General features: G+C 44.4%; 1 protein-coding gene across 6 annotated transcripts in view; it reads right to left on the reverse strand.

Moving 5' to 3' along the window:
* Nucleotides 1–24139, reverse strand: part of SCUBE3 (signal peptide, CUB domain and EGF like domain containing 3) — a 116175-nt gene that overhangs the window by 44211 nt on the left and 47825 nt on the right. For 3 of the 6 annotated variants that reach the window (XM_081195811.1, XM_081195809.1, XM_081195807.1), the window contains exons 5-6: nucleotides 14320–14445; nucleotides 10381–10497 (exon numbers count right to left, since the gene is read on the reverse strand). In XM_081195811.1, the coding sequence (XP_081051937.1) occupies nucleotides 10381–10497; nucleotides 14320–14445 (243 nt within the window). Of the gene's footprint in view, nucleotides 1–10380; nucleotides 10498–14319; nucleotides 14446–23750; nucleotides 23949–24139 lie in introns of those variants that run through there. The other 3 variants (XM_081195808.1, XM_081195810.1, XM_081195812.1) reach the window with 2 other exon arrangements.

A 24139-nucleotide genomic window follows, 5' to 3' on the forward strand; every position in this document is an offset into this window, starting at 1 on the left:
CACCAATGCATTTAAATACACATACAAGTTCATTCTTTTCATTCTGCTGCCATGTGTTAGAGGCTAGTCTTCCACAAAACCATTGTGCAGCTCTTTATTCACTAATCATTTTTATAGAAGATAAATAACTGATACTTAAAAGTTATTGCCCTCTCTTCCCCCAGCCTTTGATCCCAGGGACAAGGCAACCTTCATTAGGACTGACCCAACTCTATAAGAGGAATGTTATTCATTATCTACATTTTTAAAAGCAGCATTAAAAAAATATGGGGTAGGGGGGGAATGAAAAACACCAGCCATGGCCTAATGAAACTGTCATTCAAGCAAGTTCACTGCACTTCCTGCCACGGCGTGATCTGAAGGGGACCTGTATTAGGCGACCTGTTTGGAGCAGCCTTTCAGACACACCGCATTCAATTTCAAAGTGCTCGGTCAAGGGAGTGGGTTTGCATTTGCCTTGCTGGAAACTTTATTCCCTGTGAAATGATGAAATATTTCAGCGGAAATGAAGGATGGGTGAAGGGGGGTGGGTGAGGATGGCTGTTTGCTAAGACTCGGCTATAAAACAAAAAAGGGCAGTTATAAATATCCAAGCAGGTATCTTACCCTCTCGCCTAGCTATAAATCTGTCCCCTGGGCTTCCCCCACTGGGAGGGGAGATTAGATGCCTCGTAATAACCCTTGCCTGCACAATCCGACAGTGTTTTACAAGCAGAGCAGCTATGAGCAGAGAGTACCCTGCAGTACACATGAATGGGATGCTTCAGACTTCACTCCTTTCCTTCCCATCCACGCAGCTAGAAGCAGGGACAAATGGAGGAAAAGCTCAGGCTATGTGCTCTGCAAGGCCAGGTTTTCATTTTCGGTGCAGGGGTGTCCCGTGTGTCATGCTCCCCGCCTTTTCAATGTATTCTTTGATGTGCTCCCCATTTTGGAGTCCAGAATAAGTTGCTAAACAAAACAGAACTTTTGTACAACTGTCAGCCTTTTTTCTGTCTGAAGACCTGAATACTAGGGATACATTTTTAAAAGCCACCGATTCTTGAACGAGATCCCGAGAAACAGCCAAGTCTGGGCTGAGCCAGCATTTCTTAGCTATCCTTACTTTTGGAAGTTTTCACAGAGTAGCTGTCCCTGCCTTATGTTGTGGCTGACAACAGTAGTAGAAAACAGCCCCTAGTAGCCTTGCATGTGTACATAGAGAAATTTGCCTCCTGTTTTGAAGGAGACATGAATCTGTAGTGCAAAAGGCATGTGGGTTGCATGATGAAAGGATTTACATTATGCTTCTAGACCATGGGGAGGCAAACTAAGGCCCGGGGGCTGGATCCAGCCCAATCGCCTTCTAAATCCGGCCCACGGACGGTCCAGGAATCAGCGTGTTTTTACATGAGTAGAATGTGTCCTTTTACTTAAAATGCATCTCTGGGTTATTTGTGGGGCATAGAAATTTGTTCATCCCCCCCCCCAAAAAAAATATAGTCCGGCCCCCCACAAGGTCTGAGGCAGAGTAGACCAGCCCCTTGCTGAAAAAGTTTGCTGATACTGTACAAAGCAAGGCTGGGGAAGCTTTGGCCGAGATGTAGCAGTAGCAGCCAGTGAGGTGGGGCAGATCTGTAGAGCTGCTCTTCAATACCTGGCATTGCTGCAGCTTAGCAGGACAAGGCTGGGGCTGGGCAGGGGCAAATTCAGGGCTTTGTGGATATGCTGGCAGAGCCAATCCAGTGCTCCCACCAATGTACCCACCCTGCTCCAGAGCCATCCATGTAAGCTGCAGTTATGCTAACACTGGAAGGGTACCTTTGCTACACTACCACACATAAACTGCTACTGGTTGGACTACAACTCCCATCATCCTTCACACACACACACACACCAATGTGGGGGCTGGGAGTGGGAACCCCCAGTTTTCTCATCCCTGGTATAAAGTATATATTTAGTTGTTAATATCTTTTAATTGTTTCAGCAAGCAGTTAGTGTGCACGCTGACTTTCAAAATGGAAAAGTTGATTTAAACTTTCTTTTTTACTTGGTGATTTTTAAAAGGGGAAGGGGTAGATCTTTAAAAACTCATTGCCTTAAATTGCTGCAGTTTAAGTCTATCCACCCTGCTCAATGCATTAGCTGAGTGAAAAACATCTGAGTTTTCTCATCAACAAAATATTGCTATTTGGGTTCTGGGAAAATAAAAGTGTTGTTCAATAGAATTGCTACTTTCAGGGAAAAGTCTCAGTCGCCAACTATAAATGAAAAACAACTATAGATCAAGTGTTACACTGTAAGCTGATTGTTAGGAAAGGTTATAACTGGCTTTTGAGCACATCATCTCCTGAAATCATAGCAAATGGATGGATCAGTCAGTTAACTTAGATGTGAATTAATACCATTACATTACTAAAGAAAGCCCAGAGGGTTGTATACAGTGGTGCCCCGCAAGATGAATGCCTCGCAAGACGGAAAACTCGCTAGATGAAAGAGTTTTCCATTTTGGAGGTGCTTCGCAAAATGAATCTCCTATGGGCTTGCTTTGCAAGAAGAAAATGTCTTGCGAGTTCCTGCGGGTTTTTTTCCCTTTCCCTCCCCCCTTTTTCTAAGCCGCTAAGCCGCTTATCAGCTGATCCGTCAATGGGCTTGCTTCGCAAGACGAAAAAATCGCTAGACGAAGAGAATCACAGAATGGATTCTTTTCGTCTTGCGAGGCACCACTGTATATAAAGTAACAAGAACCTTCACTGTAAGATATCTATGTTGAGTTTTCTCTTTCATGCTTATGTAATGCACAGGACGAAGTTTGTACACAGTATTGCATGGCAAGAAGGAGGATGTGGCATAAAGACAAGCCATACAAGATGAGATGAGAGAACTACTTTTTAGAATTCCACTTTGGTAAATAAAAAAACTAATCATTATTCCATATGAGCAAAATTAAAGATGAGGCTTGGCCCATGCTTGGGATCGAGCTTTTAAGCTGTACTCTTAAGCACATTACTTGGAAGTTCAATTGAAATGAGTGAGACTTATTTCCAAGTTTATTTGCTAAGAATCCAGGCGCCAGTGTTTCTGGACCACAATTCTCCATACATAACATAAAAATAACAGCACTAAATGGATGTCTTGGGAATACAAACTAGTTGTAAGACACTCGGCTACTGCCACAACTGAGGTCAGATATGTACTCTAAACTTACAATAATGAAGGTGGAGGGAGAGCAGGATTTGGGCTGACTTTGGTTGGTATGGGAGCATCATCACACTGGATGTTAAATCAAAGTATTCAGTGCAAGGGTCAAGATTTGCTTGATTCCAGCAAGAAAGTATCATGTGAAAACTGTATGGAGAGCACGGAGAACCTCAGCAGATGCACTCAAAGGCAATATCTAAGCTGGTTTTTATTCCATTAAAAAAAAACTACAATAAGAATAGAAATTATTTACAGCAATTTGTGGCTTGATTACTTCCTACATGGGGCGTCTTAAAATTAATCTGCTGTCAAGCTGCACATGCATCTGAAACCAGTAAAGCTTCTATCTCTCTCTGATGTTTTATTATTCCAAAACACACACAAATCAAATGTGTTGGGTTTTCTTTCATTCCAACAATTGTTCTCAGGCTGAGAGATCATGATGCCAAATTTTTGGTTAGAACAGGCTGCTATGTTCTAATATTAACCTCTCCAACCCTCCCAGAGAAAAAAGAGGATAATAAAGAGAAGACAACAACTATCTGGTGCAACATGCAGACTCATTCATTCAATGTGTTTTAAAATTCTGAAATTCCTGTGCATTGACAAGACTACATGTCTGAAACATTCAAACTATTTTTTTGACTGGCATGTTTAAATTAAAATTATATTAGACAGACAGATACAAGAGATGTTCATCCACACTTTGGTGTTGTTGTTGTTTAGTCGTTTAGTCGTGTCCGACTCTTCGTGACCCCATGGACCAGAGCACGCCATGCTACTTGATTTATTATTCCATTTGTTCCATTATACATTCTTCCATTTATTTCAGACTCAATGCTAACTATTTCAGCCAAACTAAACGTGACTTTTACCACAAAGTTTGGCATTGTGTTGCTGTTTTTGTTTAACCAATAGCTGGCAGGGGATTGAGCTGGACTAAACGTGAGTTCTACCACATAGCTTGGCATTGTGTCACTGTTTTTTTGTTAAACCAATAGCTGAGGTAGGAGGCTGACCATACTTGCTGTTTGCATTGGGAAAGAAAGCTGCCATTGGAACAATTGGGGGCTTATCCCATTGCTGATAGTTAGGAGTGGGGACCTGATCCAGATTGGGACCACAAGTTGGGGATAAAGCATTGAAGTACCCCATACCATACCATGCTTGCAAGCTGGTCACTGTCGTCCCCCCATTTTCAATTGATTAAAAAAAAAGATCAACTATACAACATCAAGCTAAAGGGCAAAACTAGCCGTGACTTTTATCTCTGTTTGCAATTCAGTTTTAAAGAGACATACTGTATGAACGCCAAGTTCCAAACATGTTGTATACTCCCAGCTAACTCTTGCAGCATCTACTGACTGAAGTCAAAACTGTCTTTGTTATTCAGCCCATAAGGATTTCCAAACTTACTGAGCACAACTGTGCATCTGTAGTATTAAGCAACCACATTTTATTTGTGGATGTTTTTGGCAAGCAAAATTGTGTGCGTGCGTGTGTGTTTAAACTCCATTTTCTATTAGAAACCTGAAGCATGGCTGAGCCACCACAGAGAACAATCCTGTACTTGTAGCTTTTGTGTTCCTATGTTCATCTGCCCCACTGCTATCCTCAAAACTACACATGACAGAACTGTGTTTCTCTCGCTGGCTGTTTTTTAAGAGCTTAAGACTGCCACCCTATACAGTGTCTTGGGGTGGCATCAGCTTGGCTTCTAGGGTTTAGAAAGGGCAATCATCACCACTTCCACCAAGGCTTCTGCTTGGCATTGCTGCTGTTCCCATCCCTCATGTCTGGACATTAGTTAGGAGGGAATTAATCTTTCCTCCCTGTCCCTAGCTTGTTGCATCTTCATGCTATTTGTCTCACAGGGGCCATGTCTCCCTAGAAGCAAATGGCAGCCAAAATGTGTGCATCGAAAAGCTTCTCCTGATTAGTTTGTGGGTGTCTGTCAAGTTGCTCACACACAGAGGCACAGGTGGTTCACTTGTCCTCTCCATGTGAGTGAGCAGTGACAGGAACAAGGAAAGGGGACCTAATCTTTTCCTTTTCCTCTGGTTGGTAGTGAAAATTGTGTCTAGAGGGGGGAAGCAAGCAAATGAGTAACAGGAACAGAAATAAGGTGGTGTAGTGGGGGGTGTTCAGAGAAAAGGGCTCTTCTCCCTTCAGAGGGCATCTTGTCCAATGGCTCTCCATTGGACAAGATGCCCTCTGAATATATAATATAATAGCATCCCCTGAAAATAGTCACTTCCAGACAACCTATTCGTTGAGCATTCCTCCTGCACAAAGTTTGTACGGAGGTTATATGCCCTGCACTGGTTGTTGTGCATTCATTCTGATTTGCTTACAGGGAGACTTATATGACATTGCATCAAGCAGTTTGTTATCCCTTACTTTCTAGTGCATTTTCCCATTGCTTTTCTTCCTGCAGAATACCTGGAGTTTTTGGAAGGGGGTTTCCTGTGCAAGAACAGCAAATCCACTTTAATTGTGTAACCTGAATTTGCTGGTCTGTGACTGAATCACAGCTGAAAAAAATAGCAGCAGCCTGGAACCAGCCAGAAACAGAATAATAGACATCTTCCTCACAGGGTGAGGAGGTATGTGTGCATCTGCATTAGGAACTTGTAGCATTGCTGATATTACAGAAGGCTCTCTGTGTTCCTGCACTACTTGTATCAAGACAACATTTGTGTGAGAGCTTAGCAAACAGAATAGCTGTGTTCTGCCAACACACATTTCAGAGTCAAGCTATATGGGGAATGAAAAGTCTAGGAGACAACTCATATGTGGAAAGGCTGAAGGAAATGCGTATGTCCATCCTAGAAAAAGAGGAAGGAGAGCAAGCAGCACAGTGACAATCTCTATATAAAACTTGTCCACATTTCCACTTGTCTCGTGCACTTTCTAGGCACAGGCACAAGAGATTTTGCATTTGCCCTGCAGTTTTCCAGAGACATATCCAGGCGCTGGTGAAACTGGCCCCTGCTGTGGGGCACAGGCCTGGTTGGGAGACGACGACAAAAATCACCTATCAGACTATGAAGTTTTTGGTGTATATGCGTGTGGTGATATGCCACTACTATTGCAGCAAGGTGAAATGTGGGAGAAACTTCCGCTTCTTCCTGTGCCATGGCACACGGGTGTGTGACTTTTTTCACCTTCCCTCCTTGCCTTGTCCTCACTCTGGACTCTTCAAGTAAAATGTTGCAATTTCTAATGTGGCTACTGTGCTAAGGTGATTTTTTTTGGGGGGGAGGCACTGATGCAACTCCTTGCCAAGTGAGCAAGGGACCTTAGGTATGCCTCTGCAGCTTTCCCCTGGAAAACCTGCTCTATACCACTGAATCTGTGGAAAACACAACTGCCATTTGTTCCAATTCAGCAATAAAGAGCAGGTTTTCCCCAGGGAAAGTGGTAATGCAAACAGAGGTGTGGATGAACCCATATTAAAACAGGTTGGGGTGGGAAAAATTCTTCTTCACAGTATTATCTGAAGAGAATAGAAGAAACATAATCATACCATGGCAATTTAAGTTGAAGCTTGGATGGAAAAGAAGATATTAACTCTAAAAAGTAGTTCAGCAATAGATCTAGTTGCCAAAAGAAACTATGAAGTCACCTTCCTCTCAGTGTGTGTGTGTGTGTGTGTGTGTGTGTGTGTGTGTGTGTTCCAAATAAAGGAATATGTCAGTGAAGATGCCCTACCTGAGGGCAAAAAGTTGTACTAGGAGATTGCAGAAAGGCTCAGGTGCCAAACTAATGACCCAAGTCCGGCAGGGCTACAATCTCCAACATGCTCATCCATTTGTGTGGGCATATATATTTGTGTAGAAGATATGCTCCACAAAATGTGTAATCAGAGTGGTCCTATGTTCTATATAGGGATGGTGGAAAAAACTTGATTTAAGTCCACATTTAAAGACAAACCTACCAAATTCTTACATTCTGAACCAAAACACAGCCATCCTTTAAAATTCACAGCCAAGTAAATCCAAATCCAAATGCATATATTAGTGAAGATAACATAAAAAATGTATTGTAAGGGGAAATTGTAAAACAGTTTATTAGGCAAAATCGAAGACAAAGATGTGTTTATTGGGAGAAATTCACACTAAAATGGTGATGAATATTCATAGAATCATAGAATCATAGAATCATAGAGTTGGAAGAGACCATAAGGGCCATCGAGTCCAACCCCCTGCCAAGCAGGAAACACCATCAGAGCACTCCTGACATATGGTTGTCAAGCCTCTGCTTAAAGACCTCCAAAGTAGGAGACTCCACCACACTCCTTGGCAGCAAATTCCACTGTCGAACAGCTCTTACTGTCAGGAAGTTCTTCCTAATGTTTAGGTGGAATCTTCTTTCTTGTAGTTTGGATCCATTGCTCCGTGTCCGCTTCTCTGGAGCAGCAGAAAACAACCTTTCTCCCTCCTCTATGTGACATCCTTTTATATATTTGAACATGGCTATCATATCACCCCTTAACCTCCTCTTCTCCAGGCTAAACATGCCCAGCTCCCTTAGCCGTTCCTCATAAGGCATCGTTTCCAGGCCTTTGACCATTTTGGTTGCCCTCCTCTGGACACGTTCCAGTTTGTCAGTGTCCTTCTTGAATTGTGGTGCCCAGAACTGGACACAGTACTCCAGGTGTGGTCTGACCAGAGCAGAATACAGTGGCACTATTACTTCCCTTGATCTAGATGCTATACTCCTATTGATGCAGCCCAGAATTGCATTGGCTTTTTTAGCTGCCGCGTCACACTGTTGGCTCATGTCAAGTTTCATCAGGGGTTTTTTTTTAATCACAAATTGCTGTAAAAATGTTGAGAACTTAATTGAAGATTGGAAAACTGAGTTACAGAGAAAACTGAATCAGACAGACCCATCATTCCCTAGTTCTATAGCAGGGTCAACCAACACATTACATTAATCTCAATACAAAATGATTGCCAGGTGAAGCCTTTTGTGCTCAATAACTTGTCGTTGTGGAAAAATACTGTTTTTAAACTCCATCTCCTTTCAAATTGTACCAGACTGTGAACAATTCAGAGCAGCTGGACCTTTGGATGCAATATAGAATCATTTTGAACTTTTATGGATTCTATTCCTAATGTGAAAGTGGAAGGTGGCAAAAAGCAGTCTTTTGGAAATCATTATATAATTCCTTAATCTTTCTGGGTCCAGGGACACACTTGAAAATCTAAGAAACTGCTGTGGGAACCACAAAAATAACAATTTCATGGGAGGGGGGGCAGGAATTGTTGATGCTCAGAGTCCCCCTCTACAAAGGCAAACCACCTACCCTGCCAAAACATTTGGTTAAGTACAGCTTGTAAAGTTGTCCAAATCCAGCTCTGTAATGAATGTTAACTATGGCTATTTTAAACAAGCCATCTTCAGAAACCATGGTTTAAATGAGGCTCGTTTGAAACAACTATAGTTAATGTTAACCACAGTTTCTCATGCTTGGATGACATAACAAACTGAGGCTAACAAAAAATGGAGGTGAAAACTTCTGACCACCTCCTCCCAAACACATGGGGTGGGGGAGAAGAATGGAGGGCAAAAGTGTGCAATCTCAAAGAAGCTGGGTTCGTTCACATCTCTCTAAGGCATAGTTTAGTGTGATGTCCAAACACAGTCTTTATGTTTGGCACCTTACACATTTTTTTCACTGTTAGCTTTTTTCTTCTCTTCTCTCAACGGTGACTTTTAGAGGGAGAGAGGCAATTAGATTAATATTACCGTATTTTGCGCCCCATAAGACGCTCCGGCCCATAAGACGCACCTAGTTTTTGGGGGGGGAAATAAAGGGAAAAAATTATTTCCCCCCCAGGCGCGGGGCTGGGGCAGCCCGAGCTTCCCCCGACCCCAGCCCGCAAACAGGCAGCTCTCTGCAAGCCGTGGGAGCCCAGCGGTGGTTCCCGCTGCTTGCGGAGAGATCTGCGAAGCCTGCCGGCGCTGGGATCAGCGCGGGCAGGCTTCGGGATGCCTGCAACTCTCCCCAAGCAGCGGGACAGTTCCCGCTGCTTGCGGAGAGATCCGCGAAGCCTGCAGGCGCTGGGATCAGCGCGGGCAGGCTTCGGGATGCCTGCAACTCTCCCCAAGCAGCGGGAACGTTCCCGCTGCTTGCGGAGAGATCCGCGAAGCCTGCAGGCGCTGGGATCAGCGCTTGCAGGCTTCGGGATGCCTGCAACTCTCCCCAAGCAGCGGGAACGTTCCCGCTGCTTGCGGAGAGATCCGCGAAGCCTGCTGGTGCTGGGATCAGCGTGGGCAGGCTTCGGGATGCCTGCAACTCTCCCCAAGCAGCGGGAACGTTCCCGCTGCTTGCGGAGAGATCCGCGAAGCCTGCTGGCGCTGGGATCAGCGCGGGCAGGCTTCGGGATGCCTGCAACTCTCCCCAAGCAGCGGGAACGTTCCCGCTGCTTGCGGAGAGATCCGCGAAGCCTGCAGGCGCTGGGATCAGCGCGCGCAGGCTTCGGGATGCCGGCAACTCTCCCCAAGCAGCGGGAACGTTCCCGCTGCTTGCGGAGAGATCCGCGAAGCCTGCAGGCGCTGGGATCAGCGCGCGCAGGCTTCGGGATGCCGGCAACTCTCCCCAAGCAGCGGGAACGTTCCCGCTGCTTGCGGAGAGATCCGCGAAGCCTGCAGGCGCTGGGATCAGCGCGGGCAGGCTTCGGGATGCCGGCAACTCTCCCCAAGCAGCGGGAACGTTCCCGCTGCTTGCGGAGAGATCCGCGAAGCCTGCAGGCGCTGGGATCAGCGCGCGCAGGCTTCGGGATGCCGGCAACTCTCCCCAAGCAGCGGGAGCATTCCCGCTGCTTGGGGAGAGGTCCGCGAAGCCTGGAGAGCGAGAGGGGTCGGTGCGCACCTACCGCTCTCGCTCTCCAGGCTTCAGCGAAACCCTGCATTCACCCCATAAGACGCACCCACATTTCCCCTTCATTTTTGGAGGGGGAAAAGTGCGTCTTATAGGGCGAAAAATACGGTATATCATTATATTATTTTCATCTTGAACATAATTTGGAATTGATAGTAGGTGGAAAAATATAAACTCCCATAATTTATTATGGCAGAAGCCTTATACAGCCTAATATGTATGACATTTAATAAGTACTGCACTCTATTCCCCATTGAGAATACACAAAAGCTCTTTCAGCCAAGGTATGCACTATAGCTCTCACCTACCTATGCATGTCTTCCCATCAGAGTGTAGTACAAACTTCACATGGCAACCACACTTTGGCCCTTGATCTGTATCATCACAAGTGTGTTGGCATCCTCCATTTCCATAGTTGCAGGTCACTGGAAGGGGCAATAAAACATGTACATACTAAATGATAGCTCTCAAATGTTATCATCATGAAGTCAGTTACTCAGAAACTTGGGTCCAAGTTGTCAGAACACTGAAAATATCAATCTAAATAAAATTAAGTGGATTATGCACTCCAAGGATACTCATCAAATCATGTAGGTAGCCTTTTGAGTTTGCAGCAGCAAAAACACCAGTATTTTTTAAACACCTTAACAAATTTATTACAAGGGAAATATAAAAATAAGATAGAAGGTAAAAAAGTGGTTAGAGAAATGCTAAGATTAAAGTAAATATATATGGAAGTCAGGAAGAGGGACGGGAGGAGGTCGATGCTCTGGTATGAGCGAGGTTTGAGTTTATTGATGTATGTATGGCTATTGTATGGCTATGGTGATTACAAAAATTGAAAATGTAATAAAAATTATTTTTTAAAAAACAACAAATTTATAACAACATACATTCTTGTGCAGTAGACTGTACTTCAACAAATCAAAACAATCCCCTCCATTATCCCTGCCACATAGAAGGGGAAAACTATTTGTATAAGGTGGCACCAAGAGAAAGATATAGAAAGAAGGCAGGAATTGATGCAGAAAGCAGAGGTGTACCTAGGGGGTCAGTGAAACCAGTCCCCGCCAGGGACACAGGCCCATGTATGTGTGCAAAAATCACCTTTCAGGTGTTGGAGTCCTCCCATAATACCTGGAGTGCCCCCTGATCACTAAGCACTCAAGCACCTGCTTTGCCCGCAAAAGAAATAAACTGGGATCTCCGACAGCAAAGGCAGTGGCTGCTGCTGCAGGAGGGGACGGAAAGGAGGCTTCAGAATGGCTTCCAGGCAGATAGCAGTGCAGGTGCCCCATCCAGCCCCTCGCCTGCTTCTCAGATTATTTTTTGGGGATGTGGGGCAATAGAGCTCCTTACCAAGGAGGCAAGGGACCCTAGGTACACCTCTGGCAGGAAGGTTTTCTATAGTGTTGTCCCTGGCTGGATTGGTTTTTGGGCTGCAATCCAGGCAGCAAAAGGACTTGGTCCCATGCTGAGCCCACCATCCAAACTTCTTTCCTATAAAATTTGACTACCTTAATCTACTATCTCTGTTCTGATCTACGGATGACTCTACAGGGGAGATTCCCTGCGTTCCTGGGTAAATCCTGGTCTTGTTGCACAAATGAAAATATAGGGAAGAAATTCATGGAAAAGAAGAGTGTTTCTTGTACCAACAATACATCATTATTGGCAAAAAGTGTAGCAGCCATTCATAGCCCTGGATTCCCCAAGCCTGATGAGCAGATGAGAAGAGGATCGCAGCCAACTGTGCACAAGCACCACGTACAGTGGTGCCTCGCAAGACGAAATTAATTCGTTCCGCAAGTCTCTTCGTCTTGCGAGTTTTTCGTCTTGCGATGCACGGTTTCCCATAGGAATGCATTGAAAATCAATTAATGCGTTCCTAGTGAAACCGCCTTCAGACCAGGTCCGGGGACAGTCTGTCCCCGGACCTCTTCTGAAGGCTGGGGGGGGGACAAGGGCTTTTCTTCCCACCCCCAGCATTTAAAAAAACCCCGGGACAGCGGAGGACTTCTCCGCTGTCCGGGCGATCTTAAAATGCTGGCAGGCGGCATTTTAAAATCGCCCCGGGACAGCGGAGGACTTCTCCGCTGTCCGGGGCGATTTAAAAGCCCCTGGGAAGGCAGGCAGGGGGGACAAAGACTTTTGCCCCCCGCCAGCCTTCAGAAGAGGTCCTGGACCTCTTCTGAAGGCGGGCGGGGGGCGAAAGTCTTTGCTCCCCCCCCCCGCCTGCTTTCAAAAGCCTTCCGGGACAGGCAGGCAGGGGGGAGCAAAGACTTTTGCCCCCCGCCCGCCTTCAGAAGGTGTTCCCGCCCCGCCGCCCGGCTTCGGAGCATCGTTCCGAAGCCGGGCGGCGGGGGCAGGCTTCTCCCCGCCGCCCCTTGCTTCAAAAGAGGTCCGGGGACAGCGGGAAGCGCTTCCCGCTGTCCCCGGACCTGGGGCTGCAGGGAGAAGATCACTTCTTCCCCGCTGTCCCCAGACCTCTTTTGAAGCAAGGGGCTGCGGGGAGATCGCTTCTCCACGCCGCCCCTTGCTTCAAAAGAGGTCCGGGGACAGCAGGAAGACCCGCTGTCCCCGGAGCTTGCGGGGCAAGCTTCGTTTTGCAAAGCAAGCCCATAGGGAAATTCGTCTTGCGAGGCAACTCGAAAACGAAAAAACCTTTCGGTTTGTGAGTTTTTCGTCTCGCGAGGCGTTCGTCTTGCGGGGTACCACTGTACCTTGTAAGCTTTAGAAGCACTTGTGGCTCATCCACACTTACCCTTTGCCCTGAACTTTCTAGGCAGAGTTCTGTGTTTTAAAGTACCACGTCTGAGCGCAGTGGTAAAGAGCAGGTTTTCATGGGGAAAATACCAAGGCAAAAAAAGAAAAAAGCACTTGGATACAGTGCTTTAAAGCATGGACCTGTGCTTAGAAACAAGGCACAAAAGGAAGTCTGCATGAGCCCTCAGTTATACTCCCCTAAAAAAACAATCTTCTTGTCGTGACCAAGACACTTCAGGCCATCTAATTCAACATTCCCACTACCAGCCATAGTTAAATAGAAGGAAACCAGCGAGACATTAAGTTTGCTGATATGATCACCCATTAATGTTATCTAATTAACCCTTATCATATTTAAAGTATGTCTTTAACAAATGCCTAAGGAAACTGAGTATAATTTCTGTTTGAAAATAATCACACCTGGAAAAGCCACAGAGGTCATCAAATAAGCAGTGAACTCATAATTAGTGAACCTGCTTAAAGTGAAGGTATAACCAGACCAGAAGATTTTCACACAACCTATTGTTCAATGAGCAGGTATTCTATACCCAAATCTTTGATTTGCCAGTGTTTATACACTGCTTTCTCTCTTTCTTGCATGAAAGCTCATACATCCTTAAAGATGTATGCTCTAAGATGGATGTTAAGGGGAATAATAATAATAATAATAATAATGGGAATCTACTACTATCACTATTCCCAGTAGCTCTCCCACCCCCTCTTTTTTAAAAAATGGGGAACTGGCACCAACACACCTGCCCACATGTCCAGCATGCTAAAACATGGAAAATTTCACAATCTGGAGATGGCCAACTTGAGATCTACTTTGTAAGAGAAGGCTCACCTCTTTCCACTAAGGCACTGATTCATATATATTTGGGTATGACTAGGTGTATAGATGGGGATGCGGGTGGCACTGTGGTCTAAACCAGAGAGCCTAGGGCTTGCCAATCAGAAGGTCGGCAGTTCGAATCCCCGCGACGGGGTGAGCTCCTGTTGCTCGGTCCCAGTTCCTGCCAACCTAGCAGTTTGAAAGCATGTCAAAGTGCAAGTAGATAAATAGGTACCGCTCCGGCGGGAAGGTAAATGGCACTTCCGTGCACTGCTCTGGCTTGCCAGAAGCGGCTTAGTCATGTTGGCCAGATGACCCGGAAGCTGTCTGCGGACAAATGCTGGTTCCCTTGGCCCATAGAACGAGATGAGCATGCAACCTCAGAGTCGTTCGTGACTGGACCTAATGGTCAGGGGTGCCTTTACCTTTAGGTGTATAGATACAAGGATGTGCAAATGTTTTTGGTTTTTTTTAAATAATTTTAAAGATTGATTGTGTGGTTTTGCCAAATCAGGTCTTAGCCAAAGAATACAAGACTTAAGTTGTGTGTTTCCTGCCTCTTCTGCAAAATAGCACAATTTCATTTAAAAACCACCCAATGCTGCTTTTATATGGGCTTTCGAGAGAGGGTCCCCAGGCAGTAACTTACACTTGCAGTCTCGCTGATTCTTGGTGAGCTCAAAGCCGGGTCGGCATTCACAGGCAATGCCACCCTTTGGGGTCTCCCTGCAGATGTGGGCACAACCATGATTCTTGTTCATGCAGTTCATTCCTTCTAAAAGAGAAAAGAAACAACATAAAAGCTACCCAAAAGACACCAAAGGAAGCATGGAAAAGCTCCAGGTATATATACATGGAGAATATACTCTTTAACTGTGAAAAGTCATGCATAGATAACTTCTGGAGCAGGTTACTGTAAAGTAGCCTTTCCCAATCTGGTGCTCTCCACATGTTCTAGACTACAATTCCCATCAGCTCTGATCACTGGTCATGCTGCCTGTGGCTGATGGGAGTTGTGCTCCACAGGGTGCCAGAATTGGAAAGGATGTGTTCTGTGGAAAGTAAAGTATCTTTTCCTATTCACAGCAAGAAGACTAGACTGCACACCCCACACCTGACCCAGACACTAGTCCGTGGCAGCAGCCATGTGGCTGACGTTCCTTGCATGCCTAGCATGGAAGGCTTGGGTGTACTGAAACAGCACACTGATCGCATTAATGTGAGCTGTCTGGAAGCTCCCATTATTAAATACAAGAAAGCCCTGGCTCAAGGGGCTGGCCAGCCAGCTTCTGGAAATCTATCTCTGGGTAGAAATTAAAGTATACGGGGAAAGTGTACTAAGGAAAAGTAAAAACCTCTGGTTCCCAATTGTTTCAGCAGCAATCTAGACCACCATTCATTGAACATATACAAATTAAAAATATATACAATGCACATAGTAAAGAAAAAATATAATACCCAGCAGAGTAAAGCATCTTACTAACTTCAAAGTCTCAAGATACCAAATAAGTTATAAGAAGAATAAGAATAAGTTATTTGAGATCTACAGATTACCACCAAAAAGCTTTTTTGAAAAGTACCAGTAAGTTTCATGCTAAATACAGGCACAGCCTCTGTCTCAATTTCAGTAAAATGTGCTACAGTATAGATATTTTATTGTTCATACTTTACTAGATGAAAAATCTAGGATGAATTGTATGTTTTATGGAGATGATCACCACTCAACACTGCATTCCTTGCCATTTCACTCCACTGCCACTGCTCCATTGTGCCCAAAACTGAGCGTCCTCCAACCTTTCGCATTATAAATCCCACATCAAAACAGCAAACTTTCTCTTCAATTAGATTGTTCCAGCCATCCCTATTGACCAACATCTTCTCTTCATCTTTCCAGTTGCCCAGTACCCTAGTTAGCCTTCTCATTCCATATCCCTAGCTCTATTCTTCAATGATGCTGTAGGCAGGCAGCCAACTAAGGCCCCAAGAGGGGTCAAAAGTCTCTCAGGCTCTCTCTGTGCTGTAAATCTGCCAGAGGCAGCATTAGCTACAGACACTGCTGTCTGGCCCATCCAAGCTGCAAACAAAACAGGGTGCTGCTGCTGACTCATGCCTCTGGATTGTTTGTGCTTTGCTCTGGCACGGAGGACCGCTGAGTTCCAAGTTTTAGCATCCATCTCTCCATGTCGGCCACCCACCACAGGCAGAAACCAGAGCCAGGAGGGCTATGCCCCCTGTCTCATGGCCTGGAAGGGCTGAAACAGACTAGGAGCAACAGGGATTGGGTTTGTCTGCTTGCCTTGTTGTACAAGGCTGATGTTGAAGTCTGAAAAGAAGAAACAGCATATTAATTCATGGAGGAGGACTATCAATTCTTCTCTTATACTGAAAACCTAAACCAGTAGATGCAGCAGCAGGTGAACAAATGGAGCTGATTTTCCACATCACAGGGCGCAGGCATCACGAAGGGTCAAACTACATCTGATCCTAACTGTATGGTTCTGCTCTTGAGTATGTATACAGTTTTGGCCTTCACAAATTGTCAGCAAGGGCTCCACCCACCTGGAACCTAGCAATGCGAGAAGAGGGCAGGCAGCTTTAACCCTTTGCCACCTGCTGAGTTCCTAATCCAGACCAGCAACCCTGAGCCTGCAATTTGCATTTTTAAAAAGTCATATTGGAACTCATGTTTCATGGAGAGAGCTGCAGCACCAACCCAGACAGACTTCTGAAAGTTGTCGGCAGCAATTCGGATCTGTTTCATTCCTCGCCACTGCTATTATTCTTGGCAGTCTAATGCATCTCGTAGCAGGAGAGGGCAGAGCTCTCTGCGCTTGCAACCCCTCTCCTGCCAAAGAACTGCTGACAGAAGCACATTAAGCAACCCCTTAAACAAGACCCATCATTCGTTAGCCACTGCTCTAGTGAACAATATATGCACAGCTTGGATATCAATTCTGGAGGCATTTGACATTAAGCATCTTAAGGAAGCATGGAAGCCTTCCCCACTAAACACTACCCATCATGGACATTTCATGGGTCTTTTTCTATGCAAGGACCTTAACTACTAATGAAGGAGGAGGGACAAAGCAATGGCAAGGAAGAGAGAATGGGACTTCTGCCCAAATAAAAGCTTGCGTAAAGCATGTCGTGTGGTAGTATTAGGACATGAAGAAGGTTCTGCATCACACATTGCAAAGTGGATGCTCAGAGCAAGGTTGTGATAAGCAACTGCTGGTTTAGAGATGTTTGGAACAAGGATTTAGGGAAATGTGTAGGAAATCACAATTTGCCACTTACTGTTGGCTCTCTTTATGTTTGTCTTTGGAATGAATCACTTCTGATATATTTTTTGAAGCATAGTACAGTAAATAGTATCTGGTGCTGGCTCGCCAGAGCAGCTTCATCACACTGGCCACGTGACCCGGAAGTGTCTCCAGACAGCGCTGGCCCCCGGCCTCTTAAGTGAGATGGGCGCGCAACCCCAGAGTCGGACACGACTGGCCCATATGGGCAGGGGTACCTTTACCTTTACAGTAAATAGTGAAGTCTCAACCCTATAGGAAAACAGAGGTGCAAGTACGTAATCATGGTTTTCCCAGATTACGCAAAAGCTTTTGTGCAGACAAGTCTGAAAGTAGAGCAGAAATAGTGACAGATTGTGAAATGCAGCATATGCCTCACTTCCTCTTCACACTGTTTTTATAAGCATATCACACAAAAATAAATGCACCAATACAAAAATATTTATTGGCTAACAAAGGCCAGCACAACACATTAGGCCCTGTCCGCTAGAACTATAACCAGAAATTAATTCAGTCTATGTGACTGTTTACTGGTAATATGAAAGCATAGTGCTGTGTGTGAGAGAGAAGAGGGAAACCGTGGCTGTCATTATAGGCCTAACCATGTACACAATCAGAGCATGTTACAGACATTACCAAGGGACAGGGGAGCTAGTGGTTGAGAAGGACCAGTACCAGCAGAAGTTTGTTACTGCTGCACATGGCCTGGAAAACGAACAGTGTTTTATGGGACTCAGTCCCACAAATATGCTAAAACATAGTTTATGAAATACTCACTGTCCAGGATCAGCAACCGAAAAATAAGCAAGGAGAAATAACTAGGATAGGCATCTGGGAAAACTGTTTTTTTATTATCTTGGTTTTTTTTCTGTCTACAGTTGCTTTGCTCTCCCAATACCTTACATTCTCTCACACGCTTCCCTACTTCCTTCCCTATTTTATGCTGAAGCTTTTTCAGAACCAACCAATTGCTGAATATTTTCCTCCCCCTGCTGTCCCTACCTGAGCTCTTTGGCTCCATCACAACTGGAAAACCAAGGATCTGATGATACCCACAGCCTCGCTATCCTACTACTATTGCAGACAAGAAAAAGTTGCCAGAACCTCAGCTCTAAAAGCTGGGTTCTGTGGACACTGAATATAACACTCGGCGGATTTTAAATATTATTTAACAAAATCCACAGGCAGACAGGAGGAAAGGAGACAGCTAGTGTGGTCACACACAGCGTGATTCCAGTAAGAGATTGCACGCAGAATACTCTGGCGCGTTCCCTCAGAAGCATCTCATTTTGAGCATGAGTATCCAAGCAAGCAGCTGCTGGTTGGCTCCCTCTGGCAAAGACTACATAGGAAGCGCAGGGTTTCTCACGCCATTTTACAGCGTCAAGAGGGGAATTGATGCAACCGCAACAGTTGTCTGACTATTTTACAGTCTACCCAGGGTATAATCTCAAGCTTGCTTGGAGGTGCTGTCGGCACAGAGTGCCAAAACCGAGCCAAAAAACTACTTGACTTCAGGGCAGATACTGGTAGTGGATGGGCCAGCAACAACAACACTGAGGGGTCCTGAGGTGGGGAGGGAAACCCAAGAAAGATCCTCTCTGGTAAACAAGGTGCATTTAATGAGGATAGGGACATGTTAATGGTCAGAAGGTTTTTCTGCATGAAAGCTATTCATGGATCAGTTCTCCTCAGTTTAACTGTTCAACTTCTATCTATTTCTCCATTCCTTGAAGATACAAGGAGCTGAGAAAGGGCAGTATTCAGCTAACTGCACAAGGATGACCACTATCACAACAGGTCTCCCCCGCCCCAATCTCCCCACCACCCCATGTCCCTAAATCTGCTCTGGAAGGTGGTGGGAGAAGGGGAAAATGTTCTGCTGCACAAAGAGAAATCCTTGTGCTGATAGAACAATCACTTTAATGCTGTGTTTAATATAACCCAAAGTCTTTGATGCAATGAGAAAATGCCAGAAGAAATGCTGACTTGCTGGGTTAGGCCAATGCCCCCACAGAGTCGAGTATCCTGTTCTCACAGCGGCCAACCGGATACAAGCAAGACAAGCACTCTGCCCACCTGCGATTCCCAGCAGCTATTATTCAGAGGCATACCACCTCTAAATGTGGAAGCAGAAGACAGCCATTGTGGCTTGTAGCTGTTGATAGCATTATCCCTACATGAATGTCTGTCTAATCCTCTTTTAAAGCCATCCATGTTGGTGGCCATCACTGCCTACTGTGGACAAGTTCCATATGTTTCATCATTTGAAATCAAATGTTTGACCATGTTGGATTTCTTTTGCAATTGGCCATTTACATGTGTGTAGAACATGCAGAACAAAAGGCATGAAAGCTAGACTGGGTCACTCACCCAAACTCAGAGAAGCAGCTCCAAACCTTATGCAACACAATCTCCCTAATTCTACTGAGGGGACCTCTGTGCAGTGGCTTCCTGTATTCAGTCCCGCAGCACAAAGGAAGCATATCTGCAATGTTTTCGAGTATGGAGGAAACATAAGTAGAAAAAGCAGGAATGCTTTCTAGAGTTTCTGTGACAAGACTGTGCATCAATTCAAGCAGACTATAAAAGCTACACAAACCCCCTTTCAAAGCACTGCAAAAGACTACAGAGAGGCAACATGGATGGAGTTCATTGTAGAGTGCAGGGGTTGGACGAAGAAACATGAAGAGGCCCAGCGGTTCACAGAACTAGGGTTGAAAACACCTAAAACCAACACTATGTTTGGAAGGGGAATGAGTAAGAAATAATAGCGCCTCCAATTCTAAGTTACTGGTTTGAATCCAGCCTGAGTCATTAAAATCAAGTCTGTTTCCATCTCATGGCTATCCAGCTAGATGCATGAAATGAGTTTTGGAAGAGCTTGCTTCAGTTTCTGAGAAGGAGCAGTTTATGATCAGTTTACATTGTAAAAACTGCTGCCACTGCAGACTTTAACCAACACCTCCCCCTTTCTGGCAGTCTTACTTTGAAAGCAAAAACAGGAAAGATAGACTGAGCATCCATGGCAGCACTAAGGAGGAATGGTGGTATGTCAGAGAGAGAAATTTATTCACAAATCATAATAGAGAACATGGTGCTCATTTCTAGTGAACTTTCAATATCCACATACAGATGAGTGCAAACAATCGGCAGCTCCAGCACTGCAAAACTGAGCAGCAGAACTGCCTCCTGCGACAAATAGTTAAGCCAATGGCTCACTACTAGACTAAGTTCACCAGAGCCTAGCCAGACATACCTGAGTTTCAAGAGAGGGTAGCAAACACTGACCGCTCATAAGATTTGGAGATGAAGTCTAGAGTAGGTCAAAGGCTTATAATTTCATGTAAGGTCCATAGAAAGTTCAACAGAAACTGGCTGACTCTAGATATCTGAATGGGAGCTGAAACAACAACACTGTTATATCAGCAACTACCAGTGGAAGATTTAAGATTTAAATGATCAGCTGGACACATTCTTTCCCATCCTGAATGTAGTAAAACAAAGGGTGCTTCCACTTTAGGTGGAACTGCCAGGCTTCGTGGATTCACTTTTTACAGGGCATCTACACAACTTCACCATCTGAGCATTCTCATCCTGTGGTTATCCCATCTCTCCAGTGGTAGAAAGTCTGGCTTTTTCAAAACAGCACAATCTCCATGCCTTTAGCATTACTCTTTTTAAAGTCATGTGGTTTTGACAAAGGCAATGACATACTGAGAAACTAAACCTACCATAGCTCAACAAACATTCATTATAACCCTTTGCAGTGGATGCCATATTATGAACCAGGTTTTCCCCTCACATAATCTTTTAATTAGCACTAATACACTTCAAAAGAAAGAAAGAAAGAAAGAGTACAGTATAGTGCTATAACACAATAATGCTATGATGTTATTTTAAAACATTAACACCCATTCTGGAGCATTCAGCATTCTGTTTTAATGACAAATACCTCCAGTATTGATGTTGGGAACTAAAGGGAATATATAGGATCAAAGATATTCTGCCTAATGGTTGTCCTATTTCAGCAACTTCATTAAAGGAAAAACTAAATGATACCCTGCACAACTGGCTCCAACTAACTCAGGTCTACTCTTTTGCCTAGCTCTTGCTGAGCAAAGGAGAAGTCACTATTCCCTGACGCTCTATGAATCACTTTGTCTTAATGCTACCTCAAGTAAAAAGAGCATGGCTTCCAATATACAGTGGTACCTCTAGTTGCGGACTTAATCCATTCCGGGGTGCCATTTGCACCCCGAAAGGTCAGCAACTAGAGCGCCTCTTCCGACATGTGCACAGCGCGATCGAGCACTTCTGCACATGCACGAAGCATGCAAATCACTTTTGTGCATGCGCACATGCTGAACCCAGAAGTAAACACTTCCGGGTTTGCCGCGTTCGTAAGCTGAAAGTCCATAACAAGAGTGGAACGCAGCTAGAGGTACCACTGTATACAGAATTTTACTTAGCATGGAATCAGGCTCTTTTCAGGGGCTATGATTAGTATGGGAGAGTGACCTGGGTTTCACGATAGAGGAACAACTGTGGGAAGAGTTGTGGTCCAAACCCCCACTTAAAATGATTTCTGTAAGAATACAGGAAGTCACACTGAAAACAGTGTTATGATGGCATTTGGACTCCACTCCACCTGTCAAAAATTGGCAAAGGTTACTCTAATTTATGTTGGTGGGGTTGTGGAAACATTGGAACATTGCTTTACATGTGGTGGAATTGCTGCATAGTTCAGAGATTCTGGACCCCAATTTTTGACACTATTTCCACCATCACCTCCTAGTGCTCCTATCCTTGTAGTGTGGTACCAATTCACCCATTATGCATAAATCTCTGTTTATGCTTCTTGCCACAGCCAGAATGCCAGTGGTTTCCCATTGGAAATCCTACTCACCTGCTTCCCAACAGAGGCGGGTAGCAAAAGTATGGGACACTGCACTTCAGAACACCTGACATACAACAGATAGCCCTTAATGGTTCATCAAAAATAGATGACTTTTATTTTAATTGGTACAGTCATACCTCGAGTTGAAGTAGCTTCAAGTTAAGTATTTTCGGGTTGCGCTCCGCGGCGACCCGGAAGTAACGGAGCGAGTTACTTCCGGGTTTCACTGTTCGCGCATGCACAGATGCTCAAAATGACGTCACGCGCATGCACAGAAGCAGCGAAACGCGACCCGCACATGAGCAGTCACGTCTTACGTTTACTTCAGGATGCGAACGGGGCTCCGGAACGGATCCCGTTCGTATCCAGAGGTATACCACTCTATACGTTTTTCTCCTATGTTAACTTATCTGCACAGCCCACTAAACCTCCTGCTTTACAGATAAATAAGTGGAGAGGCTTTATTGAGAACTAAATTGACTCACCTTTTTCTTCTTAAATGTGAGAATTGTATACAACATTGCACTTTCTCCTGGTTTTCCCCTCCCCTCTGTATTCTCATTTTATTTTTCTATTTTTATATATTACACTTATCATTCTTAATGCAATTTTATGTGCTATGTCAATAACCATTCTGACAAAAAATAATAATTTAAAAAACAACTAACTTATAAGGAAAGGGAGACTCTGAGAATGGGTGCCTGAGTCAGCCTATCTCTTCAGTCTCCAGTAATTTCAGCCAGCTTCTCCATTGCTTTTCGCCAGTTTCTCCAGTTTCTCCTTCTTTTCTCTTTGGTCTCACAGGGAGCAGGACAGTAGAATAAAACCAGGCATATCTGCTTAATGTGACTGAACTCATCATAACCTGAGAATCAGAATCTGCCATATGCCGTGATTTATTGATCTGCCCACGGGCTCACATATGAGGCGAAAGTCAAGGAAATGTAGAGGGAGTGGGGAATTGCATGTGCTGTGTGTGAAGCAAAAGAGTTACAGCAACACAACAACACCTCTTCAGTAATTAATTGATAAAAGTGATTCTTTTTAAAAATCAGAGGGATCTAAGGAAGAAATAAAAGAGAGAGAAATCTTTTTCTTAAAGTAGGATAATGAGGAGGACAACTGAATATCAAAGGCAGAAAATGCTACGCATAACGAACAGCACAGATGGGAAACAGCAGAGGGGTGTGGAAGTTTAGCAAAAAGATTAGTATTTGATAAATGGAGGAACCAAGGAACAGAACAGATATGGGGCAAGATCACAAAGAGATTTAAAGGTTAGAAGAAGTTTAAACTGCATAAAGAACAGTAAAGAAAACTCGAAAAAGAAGAGTATAAATATATACCACGATGCAACTGCAAAAAAATAAATAAGCAAAAGAATTATTCTCAAAGTAGCTGAGAGGCAGGAAGACCAGTAAGCAAAACATTACTTACTCATCAACAATTAATCAACACAAGACAGAATGAGAGTCTGAAAAAGGGTTATGGTAGAATCAGCAGGTAAGAGGACAAATCTGAGAAGTATTAAAGGGGGGAATCTTGCAAACAGTATTGTGAGCTGGGAAAGAAAGAGAAGAATTAAAGGCAATGCCTAGACTGGACAGCTGATAACTCAGAGACAAGGAAGAAATAAAAGGGAGAAACACTATACTTCTAACGTTTGAGTGTAAGACAATGATCAGGCATGTAAACAGAAGTAGCTATATGAAAATCTGAAAGGAGGAGGGAACAGACAGCTGGATTTTGTGAGGATACCATCAGAAATATTGTAGGCCAAAGAAACAGTCAAATTACTCAGAGGAAGAGGATAAAAAAGGGCTGAACTTGAGAGAGTCCAAAAATAAAATAAAGAGAAAATTGAAGCAAGCCACTGACCTCATTTGCACGTCATCATGGCAAACCATTGTCTTCCCTGAACCTATGATAGGTTTGTATCTTTGAATCATATCTCGTATGGAAGGTTCTCTTTCTTCTAATTAGATCATTTTCCCCATGAGGACAATTTCTTTTACCACAGCCTGATACAGCACTATTAATGCATTCCATTTGAGGGAAATTCCTCTCCTTACTCTACTGCAAGAGTTGAGCATTACTGTTTGCTTCTTATGGATCACAACCTTGCTGACCTTGTTATCTTGCCCAGAAGACAACAAATACATATGCTCAAAGGGCTATTATGTTGCCTTAGAAATTACATATGTAAATGAAATCAGCTCGTCACATGAACAAAAGCACTTTCGCTATCCCTTGCCTGCGCAAGGCAG

The sequence above is a fragment of the Podarcis bocagei genome, assembly GCF_964188305.1.
Source record: "Podarcis bocagei genome assembly, chromosome: 5".
In the NCBI taxonomy this organism is placed as follows: domain Eukaryota; kingdom Metazoa; phylum Chordata; class Lepidosauria; order Squamata; family Lacertidae; genus Podarcis; species Podarcis bocagei.